Source organism: Vanellus vanellus, assembly GCF_965231255.1.
Source record: "Vanellus vanellus genome assembly, chromosome: 3".
NCBI lineage: Eukaryota > Metazoa > Chordata > Aves > Charadriiformes > Charadriidae > Vanellus > Vanellus vanellus.
The window spans coordinates 80,152,151-80,169,856 of NC_138907.1; the positions used below are offsets into that span (position 1 = coordinate 80,152,151).

Genomic DNA, 17,706 nt, shown 5'->3' on the forward strand with positions numbered 1-17,706 from the left:
GTGGTGTGTGCAGTTCTTTGCATCACAGTTGTGAAATTCATCTGTCCTGCCATGTAATGTCATTCTTGAGAAATGAAAATAATTGATCCCTAGTTAACTTAGGACAAACTTACAAAGTTGATAGTGTTCATGAACTCTGGCAAAAAAAATCTATTAGGCATTCTTTATCATGGCTGGAGTCCTTCAGTCATGTAATATTTTAACAAGGTGAACTGTTGCGAACCTCCCTGTGTACTCACTCCAACAAATACTACTTATTTCCTGAAATTGTGTTTCAGAACCAATGCAGGCTTCTTCCCAAGGAAAGTTAATTCATATGCTTACTGTAGCATTCAAGGGCATTGGTCAGAAGTCTTTATAAAAACATAACTTTTTAATAGAGAAGGACTGGTGGTATCTGTGGTCTAGGGCTCTTCTCTGCTCTTTGAGAACCTTTGTGCCTCTTGGTTGTCGAACGATGCCCCTGTTTTGCATCGTCATGAAAAACCTTTCCTCTTGCATGAAGATGTGATGGAAGGGTAAATTGACTTTGCATTCCTGTTACTCCTCTAAGTACATAAATTCATTTGCTGCTGCAAGCAGAATTTCTTTTGTGTTTGAGTGCTGTTCTTTAATTTTCTTTGGAAGTATAAGATAGCTTGATGTTGAAAGTTGTACTCTTCCTCAAGAACTGCTCCTTACTTTAAGACCTACCAAGGTTTTTGAGGGATTGTTTGCATTTCATTCTATTTTTCTGTAATCATTGTGTCTGTCTACAGTTTGCCTGTGATGTTTGCTGAGTCCAGGACAGATCAGCTCTTAACTTCAGATCTACTGTTTCTTGTCCCTGAAAGTGTTCAGGGAACACTGTTGCAGTTTGTTGATGGTGCAGGCTCAGACATCTTTGTCAAAATCTTCTTGACAAAGGGCTGTATTTTACTTCTTTTTCTCAGTACTGCATTCTGCTGCAGGGGAGTGAGTGTGTACTGGGCAAGAGGCAATAGAGGGCCTCACTGAGCTGCCTAGTCATTGATCTTCACATAGGAAAGTGGTTCCAAAGTATGCCACACAAAGATGTGTCTAATTTGGCATTGACTTAAGGGTTGGCCTCTGAAATAGAGATATTTCTTCTGTATGAGCAGAAGAATGATGCTCACAGGCTGATCTCTGTGATGTGTTCACAAATGAGAAAAACTTATTTTTCTGCTGTTCAGTGACACTTTGAGAATAGTCAAGTGTTGCTCTTGTCGCCTCTTTTGGAAATGACTGCTAATGAATTTGTCTTCATTTCTAGTTTGAATTGTGATTATATACTGGATTTGTTGGATTCTGAATTGACAAGATGATCTATTATTTACTCTTTTTTCTTTTTTTCATTTTGCTAGAGTAACTGTTGCAAACCAAACAGCAGTGAGTAGTCTCTGTTAATAGATCTCACCAAGTTCGTCATAGTAACTTGTCATTCTGTTGAACAGGCATCCTGGAAAACTCTAGAGGTTTGTGCACGTACTTTAAGTTCCAAAGGTTCACAAGTTTTTATCAATTCTTGTTACTTAACAGACACAGAGAACTGGAAAAACTACACCTCTGCTTCCCAAAGTAGTTGCTTTTTCTGCCTCAGTCACAGTGGGTTTTTTTTAAACCTTTCCAAGGCCTTTTCCCTCAGCTTTGTGCATCTCTTCTTGCTTAAGGAACCCCAATTGCACAGCAGCAGATGCTCTTGAAGGGTTTTTGTTTTATTTTTGTTTCAGGTTCAGCTATGAGTTATGCTAACTGTTGCTCATGCCAAATAAAAGTTACCAGGTTACAGGCATAGGGATTCCCTTCAGCTACTTGTCAGGCCTTAAGTAATGGCATGTGAAATCTTTGAAGCCTGAGATTATTTCCATTCCTTTGGTTTCTCGCCTTGCACTGAGCTCCTTGTTTTCCATAGTCTTTCCTGTTGATGGCACTGAATCCACCAGTTGTGTGGTGGGATCTCCTGTAGCTGGGGAACAGTGTGAACCTCTTTCAAAGGAACTCTTCTCTTTAGTCAACAGACATGATGTGGAAGTGCCTTAATTAGAAGCTGAAACCTGTATGAACAAATATGGCTACTTTTTTGAGACTCAGGTGGGTGCATCACCTTTTTTCACTATGATGAATTGAGATCTTTCTGCAACCGTATCTGGTAGGCAAGGAAAGATCACCAACTTAAGTGATGACCCAGTTAACACACACCTAATATGCTTTATAACGTTGGATATGTAGCTTGCATGATTTCTTTTTGTGCTTTATTCCATAATGCTTCATGTTTATGAGGGCTGTGCTCTTATATAGATGTAGAACTGAGGCAGAAATATAGTCAGAAATTAATAAGGCCTTTTAGGTTTGTCTTTCTCAAACTGCCTATCTGTCTGCCTTCTGCTTAAACAGGGGAGGAGAAGATAGTTTCACTGGTGCTGTTGTCCAATTACTTTGTATTTTTTCTAAGAAGCCAATTACTTTTCTATTTGAAAAAGGAAACTTCCACTTCCAACATGTAAAGACACATAGCAGATAAATACCTAGCTGTGCTATCTGCTGTTAGACTTAAGTCTGCTGTTTCACTTCTTGAAATGGCATAGACAAAAAATAAAAATTAATTTCTGGGTCAGTGTATATTGAAATGGAGGCCTTAAATCCTTGCATACTTACTGCACTTGCTTCAGAGCTTACTTGTGGTAGCTTTTTGAAGTTGTGTTGCACAGAAATAGCTGTTTATCACAATTATGCTAAGATAGATTTCTCCTCCTTTCCAAACTACAGGTGCCTTAAGGGTATAGCAAGAGATTCAAATTTTTTCCTGATAAATCCGACAGAGTTTCTTTCTAACTGCCCAGCTCCAGTCTGTTGATTAGCAAAATATCTGTCAAACAAATGTGTGAGCTTAGCGGTTTGGTTTCATAACATGCTGACTATGAGTATAGTCTCATCATAATACTCTAGATCAGTTTCTTCTCTAAAGGAGTCTCTGATTCCTACTTTTCAATCTGCTGCTTTTCCCACATGTTTTGCTTATATCCCTCAGAGACATCATTATTTCCACATTTCATATGTGAAATGCGCATATGCTTACTAGTTGGCAAAAGTGAAAGTCCTCTAGAAACTACTAGACAGCTGTTAGATTTTTTTATTTTGAGAGATGACAGTGAAAATTCATTAGTAAATATTCTGTTCTTCTCTTAAATTGGAACGTTGCTTGATTTTTATTAGAAAAATAATGTCTTGGAGCTTGCGTACGCACCATTTCAGCGCTAATCAGCTCTTCCATGGAAATACTACAACAGTTTTTGCACTTACAGGTTTGCACCGGTAGCTAGCCTTTGAATTTTGTGTTACTCTGTGGGGTGCGGCTTCTACAGTCCAAAGAGTGCTAAGACCTTTACTAATGGGCACCCTTGTGACATTTCACAATGCACAGAAGATGGTGAAGCAAAGAGAGTACGTCCTGATAACTTTTTCAACTGGCTAGTAGATCTCATAGCAAACATGATTAAAAAGAAAGAAACTGAAGAGTGAAAAAAATTAAGAACAGAAGGGTTGTCTTCATTTTTTTTTTTTCCAGTTATAAATCCTTTTCTGAGGGAAAAGATATTTTTGTATAGAGAAATGTGATATTTGGGTTTCTAAAACTTATGTAGAAAACTTAAAAATTTTTTTAGGAAACTCATTTAACATTGTGTGTTCTGTATGGTTAGATGCTTTCACTGAAATCCATTAGTGAGCTAAAATTGTGCAAACTGTTGTTGCTCAAGTGGTATGCTATTTGCTGCACTGGGAAGAAAAACATACAGAGGAAACTTGATTCTTTTGTACTTTTAAAATGTAGCAAGTACAGTTCTGCAGTAGTTAGTAATGATGAATCCCGTTTTCCCTTTTCCTATTACTGCATTATTCTGGTTTCTCTCTAGAGGGCAATCTTCTACCATATATTAAGGTGTGTGTTTGTGTGGTTTTGTGTTTTTTTTTTTTTTTTTTTCTTTATCCTATTTATTTGGGCTTTTTTTTTGTATCTTTGTTTTTTCTAGGTATACCGGTAAATTATCAGGATGTAGCATCTATTGATCCAGAGTATGCAAAGAACTTGCAGTGGATTTTAGATAATGATATCAGCGATCTGGGTTTAGAACTGACCTTCTCTGTTGAGACTGATGTGTTTGGGGCAATGGAAGAAGTACCACTGAAGCCAGGGGGTGCAAGTATACTTGTTACACAGGAAAACAAGGTGAGTATGCAGGTTCATTCAAAAGTTGATAGTATAAGAAAAGTAATTGGACCTACTTTCTGAATAACTGGAAGCGTAAATGGTGTATACCCGTTTGGAAGGAAATACACAAAGTTGCCAACGCTCTTTTCCCCTTTGTCTGGCTTAGCATGTTATAGAAATAGTACTATTCAAAGTCTCAGTGAGTGTTCAGGTTTGAGATTCTTCTTTCTGACAGAACTTTTGGAAGGAAGATAGGATCAACTTTAAATGAAGGGTTCATTTTAAAAGTTACAAATATTCCTGAGGTAAAGCGGTGGGTGTAAACGTACCAGGAAGGTAAAACAGTAGCAATTGCTAAAAGTAAAATTGTAGGTAATGTTGCAAAGTGTGCTGCCTGCTAGGGCAGTCTGTGGCCACAGTAACATATGGATAATTGACAGAGTAAAAGGCTGCAGGAAGCTTTTTCAGCCATTTGCAAGTCACTCAGCGTGTATGAAAATAATCTACCTTTTTAATTTACTTTAATAGTAACAGCTTGGAAAGTCCCTAGGTTCTCTGCAGAGTTAGTTCAAAAACAAATACGGGAAAGCGCAACCAGATTTTGAAAATCATCTAAAAATTAAGATGGACATCAGTCTAATCGAATTCTGCAGTTACCCACTAGATAGTTTTGAGTAACTGCAGGAGTGCCGTGGGTAGACCTGCAATTTTTTGTATCATTGACACTTTTGGTCCTTATATCTGCTTTGTGTTTTGATTTTCTTTCGTGTTGAGCTAGCCTAATCTTGCTTTGTGTACGTAGTATTCATTCAGCGCTACCAGTTGTGTAGACAGCTGCTGTATTAGTAAATGGCCACTTGGTGTCAGCATTTGTTCTAACGAAAGCAACCGGCGCTGGATTCTTGTATGCTTAATCCTCGTTTTCACTAAGGCAGAGTGTCATTCCAGTAACTAGAATACGTATTATTAGCCTGATTCTGCACTATTTTCCTGCAGTATCATCATTCATGAAAGAATACAGATGGTAAAACAAGTCTAATTGTGAAAGCAGTGGATGAATAATTTCTTTATTACCTATCAGAGAAAGCAAGGATGTTGGTTCTTGTTTCTGGGCAGTCTTAGCTTCTAAATGTATGGAATAGTTGGTCTTGATGTAAATTGTGGTTTTGTAGCAACTATTTAAAAGCTGTCATCAGTTAGCATGAAATTAGAAGTTTGCCCACATGAGCATACACTCAGTCGTTAATAGTTTACATTGGTCCGTTAACTTCTGACTTGGGACATAGGCTAAAAAAGGTGGTTGAACATGTGTGGAACAGATGTATCCATTCTAACTCATCAGCCTTCTTCAGCTATGGCAGGAGGGGACAGGAATTTGGGTAGCTTTTTTTTTTTTTTTGAAAGGTGGTTGTCCTGGTTTGAGGTAAAACAGAACCTGGTTTGTGGTAAGAAACAGATGACTTGTGGTGGCTTTGAAATGGTTAATATTAGTTGATTTTTGAATTTGAAGCTGCAAAATGTGAAGTCAACAAACATCTGTAAGATGGCACTATCTCTTGTTAACTGATTTTGACAGTGGCGAGCCAAGTTGTTGAAAATTGTAGATCTGTGTTTTAGTGGCATTTGGACATTTTTCCCAAACTCTTTAATGTGCTGTGGTTTTGCAGTATGCTTTAGCTTAGCAGTTCTAACAGGTTAAACAGGAAAGTCTCTGCCTTACTTTATAAAACATCTTTTTTTCCTGCAAGAGAGATCTTTTTTCTGCCTTTACCTGAGGAATAAAAGATTGCTGTTTAAAACTCATTGTATTTGCAATACCTCTGGGAGAAGAAAATTCAGCTTCTAAAAGAATTTGCTGTGTAGGCACACTAGCAGATTACCTGTTTAAAGGATAGCATTTTTAAAAAATGAAATTATGAGTGAATCTTCCTTAAAAAAAAAAAAAAACCAGCCAAACCAACAAACCCAGAAAAAAGACCCCCATGCCAAAACCAGTCCATTGCCCAGCCCCTGAAATCACCCTCTAACTCCATCTCCCTCGAACTAAAAACTAAAGTAAGAGAGAGTAAACGCCTCATTGAGGAGTGGTAGTAATAGCTGTTTGCAAAAAGCTGTTTTTTTTGTACAAGGGAATTTTCTGTTTGTTTGGTTTTTTTTTTTTTTTTTTTTTTTTTAAATCAGCTGTGTAATAGGTGAGTGGTTGTGGGACCATACCACGCAAATGTTCCAGTCTTATAATCGAAGCATCCGTGTAGCTCCAACTGAAATATCAGTTATCGTAGTGTCGTAGTGGTTCAACTGCCTTTTGTCATGGTAATGGGGTCTTCAAAGGGAAAAGTCAGGCTTTCTCCAGTGTCCGTGCTATGCATTTCTCTTTGTTCTTTGCTGTGTATATTTTTGCAGCTTTCTACTTACCTTTTAGGAAAAAATAAAATTAGACCTACACAAAGTTTGACCATATGCTATTTTAAGAAATGGTGCAATTCTCCAAAATCCTGTCCTCCCAGGACTTGTCTGTCTGTAAGCTGGCTGTGCTGTTTGGCAGTAAAAAAATTACGGATTTTTTCAAACAGCTTTGGAATGGGGCTGCTCTCTGAATCTGAACATCACAATGAACATTGATCCCTGTCTCACAGTATATGGGATTGTGAAATCGGGGAAGCATAATCTCTGCTTGATTTACCTCAAAGGAAAATAGAGAACAACCCCTCACCCAGACTAGACTTTGTCATCATATATGTGATGCCCATGTATGTTCAATCAAATTTCTCCTCTTAAAAGAAGGCTGGATTGTACCTTTTATGAACTATGTAGGAATGCATATGTAGATCTGAAATTATGTAGATATTTCTGTTTTGTAATGTGTTCCTAAGGCTTCTGAGAGGGAATAAAATGTAAATGTAGTGAACAGAGGGAAAAACAAATTGACCAGTTTTTCTACTGGCATATATTATGTAAATTCTGTGGTACAGGTCTTTCAGCATGTGCCAATGCTGATAGTCAGGATGCTTGGCTGTTTCAGGCTGTGTAAAACATTTCTTGTTGCACCTAAAGCACAGCAACTCTTTTCTCTCGTAATGAAAATATTTTAATGTAAATATTTTTGTAATGCAGAAAATAAGTGTTTGTCATATTTTTTTTCTAATTAATTTTTCTTCCTACAACCCTGTCTTCTGAAAAACCTAATTTACGTAACAGCAACTTAAGAGATGTAAAACAAGTTTTTCTGATCGTTGAAGATGAGTGTTAACACTACTTCTAATCCTGATATGGCTAAAGTTTCTGATTTCTTCCCAGAGCTCATAAGATGTCTTCACAGAGACTGACTTTTGTTTAGTGCAGTTAATCTCCTTTGGCTGCCCCTCTAATTCCTTAGAGAAGGGAGGCGTCTTCAGTTCCACTGACTGTAGAAGCAACCTAGGGAAATTACTAGATTGAAACTAGATTTTTGGGAACAGCTCTGCAGTTGAAGATATGATTAGGTAATGTTCCTCTTCTTCAGAGCTCTTCACAAATTAATTGTCTTCTCACACTAATAAAATGGTGGTAATGCGTTTAAAAATATCTTCCAATTGCAAAGCAAATGACAACCCTCTGTACTTCTGTGAATGTAAAGAGCTACCTTTGAAAAATATTATTCTGATTTCTGAAAGGGAGGAAAGAAAGAATGCATGGTGGCTTTTGTGCAGGTTCAGAACCTTAAAGTTTAGGTTAATGTTTTCTAAAATTAAAAATCAAGGTAGTATTTTTCTAAGATTATTGTCTTGAAGGAAGGTGACAGTTCAGGTGGTTTAATTGGGAGATATGTTTCATGATTTCGTTATTAAAAAACACAATTAGGACACCAAAGCATTACTTTTGAAACTGAGTACCTTAAATAATCTAGGAATAAATTTTGTTCTCAAGTAGAAATCTCTTTTCTTCAGTAAAGAAGCTTTATTAGACTTGCACAGTTTTGTCAGGGTAGATGAGACATGTTTATACAGCTTTAATGTAGGCACTTCTGTCTGTCTCATTCTAAAAATCTTCCTCTATTAACTGCCTCCTAGGCTTTTGTGTTTTCAACAAAAGCAAAGTTCGGGTGAATTCCTTTTCTAACTGGCATCTTTTAAAGGGGACAGAGCCCCCAAGTCTCTAAAGCATGCAAAAGCATGATACTGTCTGTTCACATGTTTATGGCATAAATGCTTTTCTGGATTTTTTTCCTTTTTAAAAACTGAGGAGACTTGATTTTAATAAAAAAAAATGAAATTGTTATTAAGACAACAAAGCTTGCAAGGGTAAATAGTACATTCTGTTAGACTTCCAGACATAGGGAGGGGAGCCAGAAAACTTTTTCGTTCACAGATATTCCTTCATAAGGTTACCCTTTTTCCTGAGTTATGCTAGTTTGCTTAATAGAATATTTTTCGTTACAGGCATTGCCTTGTTTATGTCCTTACATGATCACAATGGTGGTTGTATTAGATGCAGACATGATAAACTAAGTTTTATTCACTTCCTTTATCTTAGTCCAAGTCCCTGGTTTTTGACTGGTTTGTATTATGATTTGAACTCTTCTGTTTGGGTATTGTCTTTGGAAGGAAGGAGAGGGGAAGAGCAGAAGGGGCTGTGAACTCTCAGGAGCCTTCTGAATTACTTTTGGGTTGCTTCCATGTGTGAGAAGTGCATAGGGACTCTTAACATCTTACAGTAGATGATATCTGTAATGTATTGAAGACTGCATTTGCGTGTGTGGGAGAGTTTTCATGACCACATTTTTGCTGTTGTATATCTTCGTGTCGTTTTTTACATTGCAGGCTGAGTATGTCCAGCTTGTCACAGAGCTTAGAATGACAAGAGCCATTCAGCCTCAGATAAATGCCTTTCTACAAGGCTTCCATATGTTTATTCCACCATCTTTGATCCAGCTTTTTGATGAATATGAACTGGTAAGCAGAAATATATATACTTTTAAAAAATATTTTGTTCAGCATACTTTGTCAGTAATGTAATGATGTAGAAGTAAAGCTAGCTACCCACAAATTAAACATTTTATATCTTTCAATATGATTTTGATTCCTGGGCATCTGTCAGTGACGATCTCAATATGTGTGTTCCTGCTTATCCTATTTACTTAGAATGACAATCTTCCTTCATGTGCCAGTGATAAACATCTTAAATTTCAAAATGGGATCAGCATGTTGTGGTCTTCAAACCTTTTCATATTTTCTTTCAGGAGTACAGCAATTCTTTACAAGTAAGGAGGTGCTGTCTATTGTCTTTACTTTTTCTGAGCCATAAAATCAAATTCCAATAAGTTTGTGGGGTTTTTTGTGTTTTTGTTTTTTTTTTTTCTTTTTTCTGTGGTGGTTTGATTTTCTGTAACCAAGACATCTCAAGTTTTGTCTTAAGTCATGCCAAAACGCAGAGCTTTTTTTCTCTTAGATTCTTTGGCAATAGTTTCCACCTCTTGATACTGTGTGCTTAAATTTTAACAGATCATGTGAAGTTAACCTGAATCCAAGAATCTTCTTGTATTAAAATTTAGTCATAGATTCCATAAGGTTACAACTAAACAGAAAAAGCACTGTAATTTTTATACTTCTTAAAGCATTAATTTTTAAAATAGCATAAACATTTGAAATTAATGGTTAGTCAGGAGAACTAATCACAATCTGTATGCTTCTTCTGAAGGAGCTTTTGTTGTCTGGTATGCCAGAAATTGATGTGAATGATTGGTTAAAAAATACAGAGTACACCAGTGGCTATGAAAGAGGAGACCAAGTTATTCAGGTAAAATTTTTTTAATTTTTTTTTTTTTAATAATGTAGACTGGTACATTTTAACCCCTAAAAAGGTACTTTTGTTGTGGTCATTTTCTGTGTATGTTTATGGAGCTTATTTTGGCTGAAATTTGTGGACTTTCTTTATACTATGTTCCTATATTAAGTGACTTAATTATGTATTTTTCATATGAAAATTTCATAAGAAAATTGCCATCATTTAAGTAACAAACACAAATTTTCCATTTATTGTTTTGCCATTGTCTTTTCAAGTCCTGCAAGTATTAATGGAAAATATAAACTAACTTATTTTTCATTTAGTGGTTCTGGGATGTTGTGGAAGAACTAACTCAGGAAGAGAGAGTATTGCTATTACAGTTTGTTACTGGCAGGTGAGAAACTCTTCTGTAAAAACAAATATATTGTCTGGATACAAGAAGTCAAGAGACTTCAGATTACCATACAAGATCATCTAACTAGAAACTGTTTTGCATACTCTGGTGTTCCATATGTTGATCAAAGTAGACAAAGTGTGTGTTAATACTTTTGCTGCCTGTATTGCCAGCAAAATGATCGATTACTTATTTATTATACTTGACTGCTTTGCAAGAGGTCTTTGTATAGTTAAGTTGCTGTCTCAGGCAATTTTTAACAAGGCAGCAGTGAATTTAACTGTGCTTTGTATTCTTCTTTCTGTTGCATATCTATGTGGTTCTTGGCTTCTCCAGTAATAAGTATAGGCTTTAATATATGAGATAACTAAGTATCACTTCAGTCAGTGTAAACAGAACATCTTTCTTCTGAAGCTGAGTTGAATTTATCATTAGTGCAGTGTGTTAAGATCTAGTGAAGATGTAACCTTATGCAAGACTGTGTTTGTTTTATATCGTATTTCTGTCCTAAATTCTACTTGTTCTTCAGGGAAAGCCACTTTTATTTCCTTCTGGTTTGGGGGTAGTGGGGGAAAGTTTTGAGCAATGAATGCCCCTATGAGCTGGGCGAGTTGCTGACTTTGTGTATACAGACATTTTGCTAAGTGAATCCGTAGTACATGTGGACCTGGGCTGTGTAATCCACACCTTTTTCTGTGGCAGGTGGAGATCGCACTATCTTCTTAATTTGGTGTTCCCTTCACATTCTAGGAATAGTAGAGTAGTTGACCTTTTGTTTATAAGTTTTGTGGTTAAGCAATGGTAAAATGCAAATTAAGATCATCAGACCTTGTCTTTTATACCAAGGAATTTCACAGTTGCGGAGGTATCATCAAATGGCAGCGTCTTCAAATTCTATTAGTTTCACTTGATTTATTATGAATTTCATTGTTTTTAGGGATCACAGATAATTTAAGAAGCTAATTCCGTGCACATCAATCTTTTCGTCCTCTGCAGAAATGATTCCTGCAGTTCTAACTGCACATTTGTTGCACACCAGCTCCTGGTCTTTCATTTTTAGTGGAATAGTCCATTTCTAAATCTAGGTAGCAAATAAGGATCTTTTAAGATGTAAGGTCATGTTTCAAATACTTCTTAAAACATTCCAAACGATACTGAAGTGGCATTCACTATTTTCATGGCATTTGGGATAATCTACTGGATTCTAAGAGATGCTTTCTATCAAGTAAACAATTATTTTGTCTGATTAATACGTGCTTGAGCGCCATTCATTTTGGTCACAAATCACATACTGACTTGTTCTTATGCGTTTAGGAAAGAATTTTTTGGTATCTCTTTTAAGAACTCTGGGCTTGAATTCAGAAACAAACTGCTCAGGTTTTTTTCTGTATCAGCTAGTAGGAACTCATCGTATTTTTTCTTCAGTAATTGAAATGTAATAGGTATATTTTCCCATAAAAATTTAACTTTTGAAAGTTACCTCTAACAGTGGTACGCAGCTAGCATTTTTGCACGTAAGTCCCCAGACAGTCCTAGTTTCTGGGCATGGAAGGTTTAGAAGCTGAGTTGTCTGTGAGCTAAAGCACCAGTTAGTCTAGTACAGGCCAAGTAAGTAAAATTGTACGCTAAAAGCATAAGTAAAATTAAGTAAAATTGTACACTAAAAGCATACCTGACTTCAAACTGTGATCTTTTTCTAGTGTCACATTTCCTTAGTGAAGAATTTGTTTCAGTATGTACTGGTTGGCAGGTTGTGTTCAAAATTTCCATTGTTTTTTCCATTTCCCTTCAATCTCTTCTTCATATTCACTTGATTTTTTTGTGTGTGTGTATGAAGAGGTACTATTCTTTCTTTCCAATCAAAGACTATGAAATTAATTTTGCTGATCAAATAAAGCAATTATATTTATGACTATGTCTTCACTGTTTCTCTGACATCTCTAAGTATTTCTTAAACTTTGCCTTTTTGTCTTCTTCCCCCACTCTGACATCTTTTTCTCTTCAATGTAATGAAGTCTCGCCTGTGGTAGTTTCAGTGGAGATACCATTGTGTTCATCATTAATACCAATTTTGAGACACTTTTTAACAGTAAAGTAATTGTTGTGAGCAATGTTTGAATAGGATATTGTGTTTGGAGGTCTTGGCACACTCAAGAAAAACCCTGAATATTCTTGTACCTTATGTTGGGGATCTGAAAGTTTGCTTGTGTACCACCTACTTTTTCTCTGCTGACAGCTGTTTGAGATTGTAGTGTCAGTTCCACATGATTTTCCTTTTCTTTTTTTTCCCCCTCTTGATTTGTTTGGTGTTTATAATAGTATTTGGCTAAATTGCTGTTAATTGTCCGTTGGCAACTTTTGATCAGGTTTTTAGTTAACAGTTGGAGGGAAATGTTGACAGTTTATCATGATAAATTCTACTTTATTGGTATTCTGCAGGTATCAAGATTGCTGTTTATCTTCTTGGGGGACTGTAGTTTCTGTTGAGTAATAAGCTATATGCTATTTTAAGGCAAAATCAGCTTTTTTGATAAATGTGATATATATGACTACTTTAAAAAGTAAAACGAAACATAAGGGAGCTGCCCTAAAGTATCTCTTCTACACTGTTTTTACATAAATTTATGCAAAAATCTGTAAGTGGGAAAATAGGTAGAAAAGTTAGGATTCAGAGGTAAACGTCAACATTTTAATGTTACTGAAGTTTTCAAAGCTATGGAATCTTATTATTGCTCTTGCTGAAGGCTATTTGCACATGCAGTGACAGAGGTAAGATCTTGTGATAGGCACATATTTGGAAGGCTTTTTTTACTATATTGGCAGTGTTTTGCTTGGAAAGAAAACTCATTCTTGGAGGTGTAACTTGGCAACCATCTGTTACTTGTGAATGTTCAAAGCCCTGATTATACTATATGATTTTGACCTGTTGTATGAAAAACATTTTAATAAGATTGTAAAAAATTTTAGCTAATAATGGGCTGAATGAAAAATTTTCAGCAGTTAAGTTTGTCTTTTATTGCTGATTTGAATGTGGAATTCTCTTGGTTCACTGCGGGGGGGGGGGGGGAAGTCACTGCGGGGGAGGCAGCACTGTACTAGAAATGCGAGCCAAAACCATGGTATAAGAGAGTACCGCTGTAAAATCTTTACAACTGTTGAACTGTGGCTGTGAGCACAATTCCGTTTGTATGTCAGAAGTAGCGTGCTGCAAATAATTGGTACTTCCCTCCATACCGTTTGCCTTATATACCAGTGCTAGAACTGCATGGCCAACATTGCTGTCATTAAGCTAGGTGATACAGGTTTACGTGTTGGATACTATAGCTAGCTCTTAAAAGTATGTTTAAAAATATTACTATGAGCTCTGTCCTAGCTCCTTAACATTTGGCAGTAGCAACCTTTACTCCTTTGCATTTTTGCCAATTAGTTTTACTGTGAGTGGAAACATTACTTCATTCTTCTTTTTCATACTTGCTCCTGGTTTTTACAGTCACTTTGATTTTGTGAATATGGGAGCAGTTTTTAATGTAAGTACCTGTAATCCAAAATTCTAACAGCTGTTATCTATTTTATGGAAGGTTTCTTTTGTTTTATCAGATTCTTTCTTTGCTAACTACAAAATCTCAGGATCAGCTAGAGCTGGATGCTCGAGGTCTTGTCCAGATGGGTTCTGACTGTCTCCAGGGGTGCTGACACCACAGCTTTTCTGGGCAGCTTGTTCTAGTGTTTGACCATCTCACAGGAAAAAAGTTTTTCTTGTGTTTAAATGGAAATTTCTTGGATTTCAATTTGTGCCCATTGCCTCCTGTCCTGTTACTGGGCACCACTGGGTGCTCCATATTGAGACTTGTACTCCATCTTATTTATTCCTTCCTTCAGGTGTATATATACGTTGATCAGATTCCCCTGAGCCTTCTCTTCTCCAGGCTGAACAGTACCAGCTCACTCTCCTCCTGTGTCAGGTGCTCCAATTCCTTACTGTCTTTGTGGCCCTTTGCGCAGCTTGCTGCAGCATGTCCCTGTCCTTTCCATAGTGGGGAGACTGGAGGTGGACTCCAGATGTTTCTCTCAGAGAACAGGGAAAAGATCACCTCCCTCGACCTGCTGGTGACATTCTTCCTGATGCAGCCCAGGAGGCTGCTGGCCTTCTTTGATGCAAGGATGCATCGCTGGCTCACATTCAACTTCTTTACTCCTTATCCTTTCATTATAGGTTTTTGATTTTTTTTTTTTTTCTGGTTTGAGGGCTGTGCATACCAACTTAGGATGATGTTATAAAAATATCTGGATTTTCTTCTATTTGTCTCTGTTAGTTTAAAATTAAAGGAAGGAACTCTGAAGACTCCAGGGCTATTGTCCATTTATACCTTAAGTAATCTTTGAGTAATATATTGGTAAAAGGAAAAAAAAAAAAATGAATAATGATTAAGTGAGAATGCATTCCTGAAGATGCTAGTGATTTTTTTAGCATGTTCTGGTTTTGCCATAGGTTTGCATGATAGTGTGACTGGTGTAATGGTTTTATTAGTTAGTCGAAGTCTTCGATCTGAAGTAGTAAATTTAAAGGCACATCAAGGACACTTGGGTCAGTTGTCCCACAGATAGTAATCGGAGAATGAACTTTTTGATGATGCAGTATTTCTTAAACTGTAAATATAAATAACCATGGATGTTTGCCTAAACTGAGACAACATTTAATCATAAAAACTGGTTGTAGAAATGAGTCCTCTTTGCAAACAGAATTCTCTTAAATATCCTTCAAACAATTTGATGCCTGATGCAAATGGACAAACGTGTTATTCAATATTGTAATTAAAAGCATTTAGATAATGAAAATTTTGATATAAGAGAGGGGGAACCTTGATAAAAGTATTAGTAACTGGTCACATGTAAGAGGTATTTGCAGTGTAAAGGTTACATTTTTTGGCTTAAACTTTCTTGTAATGGTCTAATTTCTGTGAATTTTCTCAGTTCCAGGGTGCCTCACGGTGGCTTTGCCCATATAATGGGTGGCAGTGGATTGCAAAATTTTACAATTGCTGCTGTGCCGTATACTGCGAATCTTTTGCCAACATCAAGCACATGGTATGTTAAGTAATCTCATTGAAATACCTTTAAAACAGGTGTTTTTCACGTCGGTCACAGTTTAAAGTAGAGTTCTTTTGAATATTTTCATTAAAAGGCCAAAAAAAGTTTAGACAGTTTGTGAAGTGTTCACTATCTAACATGAACCCTGGTGGGTTTTCACCCAGATGATGTTACATTATGTTTGCTTATTCTTTACTACTTCATTTTGCTTAACTAAAGGCAGCGGGATCAATAAGTGAATCTTCAAGTTAAATTATTGTTTTACAGTTTACTGAAGTGAAAAAAACCCTTAATTTCCTGCATTCTATATGAATGCTCAGTGGTACTGTAATGCAGCACAAGTTTGTTTTCTTCCATAAATGTGACATCTTCAGGGTTTTCCACCAGAAAACTTTACTGTTGGGTTTCTTGCTGAACTGTGATGTTGCTTTTTTTTTTTTTTTTTTTTTTTTTTTTTTTTCCCCGTTTTCTTTTCAGTATCAACATGCTCAAGTTACCTGAATACCCAAGTAAAGAAATCCTTAAGGACAGGCTTCTTGTGGCATTGCACTGTGGAAGCTATGGTTACACAATGGCATAATGAAGGCTAGAAAACTCATCTGACTACTGATGTGCAATTCAGAGTGGCAGAAGTAATTTTGGAAACCGTCAATGAAAAAACAGCTTAGATGTGGCAGCCCATTGGCAGGGCTGGGCTTCAGAATTCGTACAGGATCATCAGCTTTTCCTCCATTATATGTTGTCAAAGTAACTTTGATACTGTCAGAGCAAAATTCCCAGTATGCTGTATTTTCATTTTGTAAAATGACAGATCTGTATGGAAATCAGTTTACATGCTTTTTATTATCACTTCAGTCCGAATCAAAGTTTTGTCAGAATGTCTTTCCACAGTTTACTTTTGATTTTCAACTATGTGGTTGAACGACGTTTGTGTTTTAGTTTACTTTGCACTCAAATGGCATACTCCTAATGGACAGACTTGTACTTTATGCCTCGTTGCATGTGAAAGTGCCGTTTATTTTTGCAGAGAACAGTATAGAAAGTTCAATTTGGATATTGTACAGTAAGACAAATCTGATGTATTTTCCATTTATTTGCATAGTAACAGAAAAAAATTTTATAACTTTTTAGTATTTTATTGTATATAGTATGTAAAGATTAGACTTATCACTGGAAAAAATAACAGATGAAGTTAATATCTAATTTATATTAGAATTTACACTATATTCTACTAAATATTTAAAGTATTTGTGACTTTATAGTCAACTTGCAGTTTAGAATTTGTAAATATTATTTAAGATCTATATCCATTTGTTTGAATGCCTTTATTCTTTCCTTGACATAATTGTATGTTCAAAAGGTATTATTAAATTTTAATATTTTTACCAAAATCTGAATGCGATGAGTTTGTGTCTTTGTGGGTGGTTTATTCTTTTTTCCCCACAGGATTTTATTCGTCTTTCTTACTATGATTTGGATTGCCATGGAAGCAACATTTGAGAAGGCATTGTCAAAATGTATGGATGGACATAACCAAATGCACAAGGAAGGAACTTGAGCCTTATTGAGGTTAACTGGCAAGACTATAATAATTAGAATCTCGTGTCAAAATTTATATAAGATTAGAATATATTACTCAATATGTAAAAAATACACAGCAATGGCTTATCAGCATGTTTTTGATGATAAGTAGCTGCACATGTTGGGGTAGGTGAGGTATTTGCACAACTGTTTTGTAGGGGCCGTAGGGTAGATCTACATTACTGTTTTGGTTCAGGTTAGGAGTGTGGGGTTTTTTGTTGTTTTTGGGGGGGGGGGAGGGTTGTTTTTTTATTAATCTGGTCATCTCTCTTTGTCATGTTGTTGCTTCAGAGAATGCAAACTGGATTCTCTCCAGGTGAAATTAAACAGAAAAACATGATCCAGAAATCTACCAAATGCTAACGGATGAACATCTGATTACATCTACAAGACCTAACTGGTCTGAAGAGGGGACCTGAAGAATTAGTAAATGAGTTCAGGCATAGTGAAACCCCCAGAAATGTGAATTTTGTGGTTCAGGTCCTCAGCACAAACTGCTATGGATCCACATATCATGTTTTCCTACACTAAGTGCTAATACATGTGTAGCCTGAGTTCACCAGCTCATCTGTCTAGGCTGCTTGGTGCTGTTGTTTTTGTTTTGTTTTGTTTTTTCAGATTTTATTTATTTGTTTTAGTCTAAAGCATACCTAACCCCTTGGGAGTATGAGAG

The 17,706-nt window shown here is 36.3% G+C and overlaps 1 protein-coding gene across 2 annotated transcripts in view; it reads left to right on the forward strand.

Moving 5' to 3' along the window:
- Positions 1-16,777, forward strand: part of HACE1 (HECT domain and ankyrin repeat containing E3 ubiquitin protein ligase 1) — a 53,843-nt gene extending 37,066 nt beyond the window's left edge. For both annotated transcript variants that reach the window (XM_082481890.1, XM_082481891.1), the window contains exons 19-24: positions 4,029-4,225; positions 9,007-9,138; positions 9,884-9,982; positions 10,294-10,364; positions 15,336-15,449; positions 15,930-16,777. In XM_082481890.1, coding sequence (XP_082338016.1) covers positions 4,029-4,225; positions 9,007-9,138; positions 9,884-9,982; positions 10,294-10,364; positions 15,336-15,449; positions 15,930-16,032 — 716 coding nt within the window. In that variant the 3' untranslated portion in view covers positions 16,033-16,777. The remainder of the gene's footprint in view (positions 1-4,028; positions 4,226-9,006; positions 9,139-9,883; positions 9,983-10,293; positions 10,365-15,335; positions 15,450-15,929) is intronic.
- Positions 16,778-17,706: the final 929 nt, after the last annotated feature.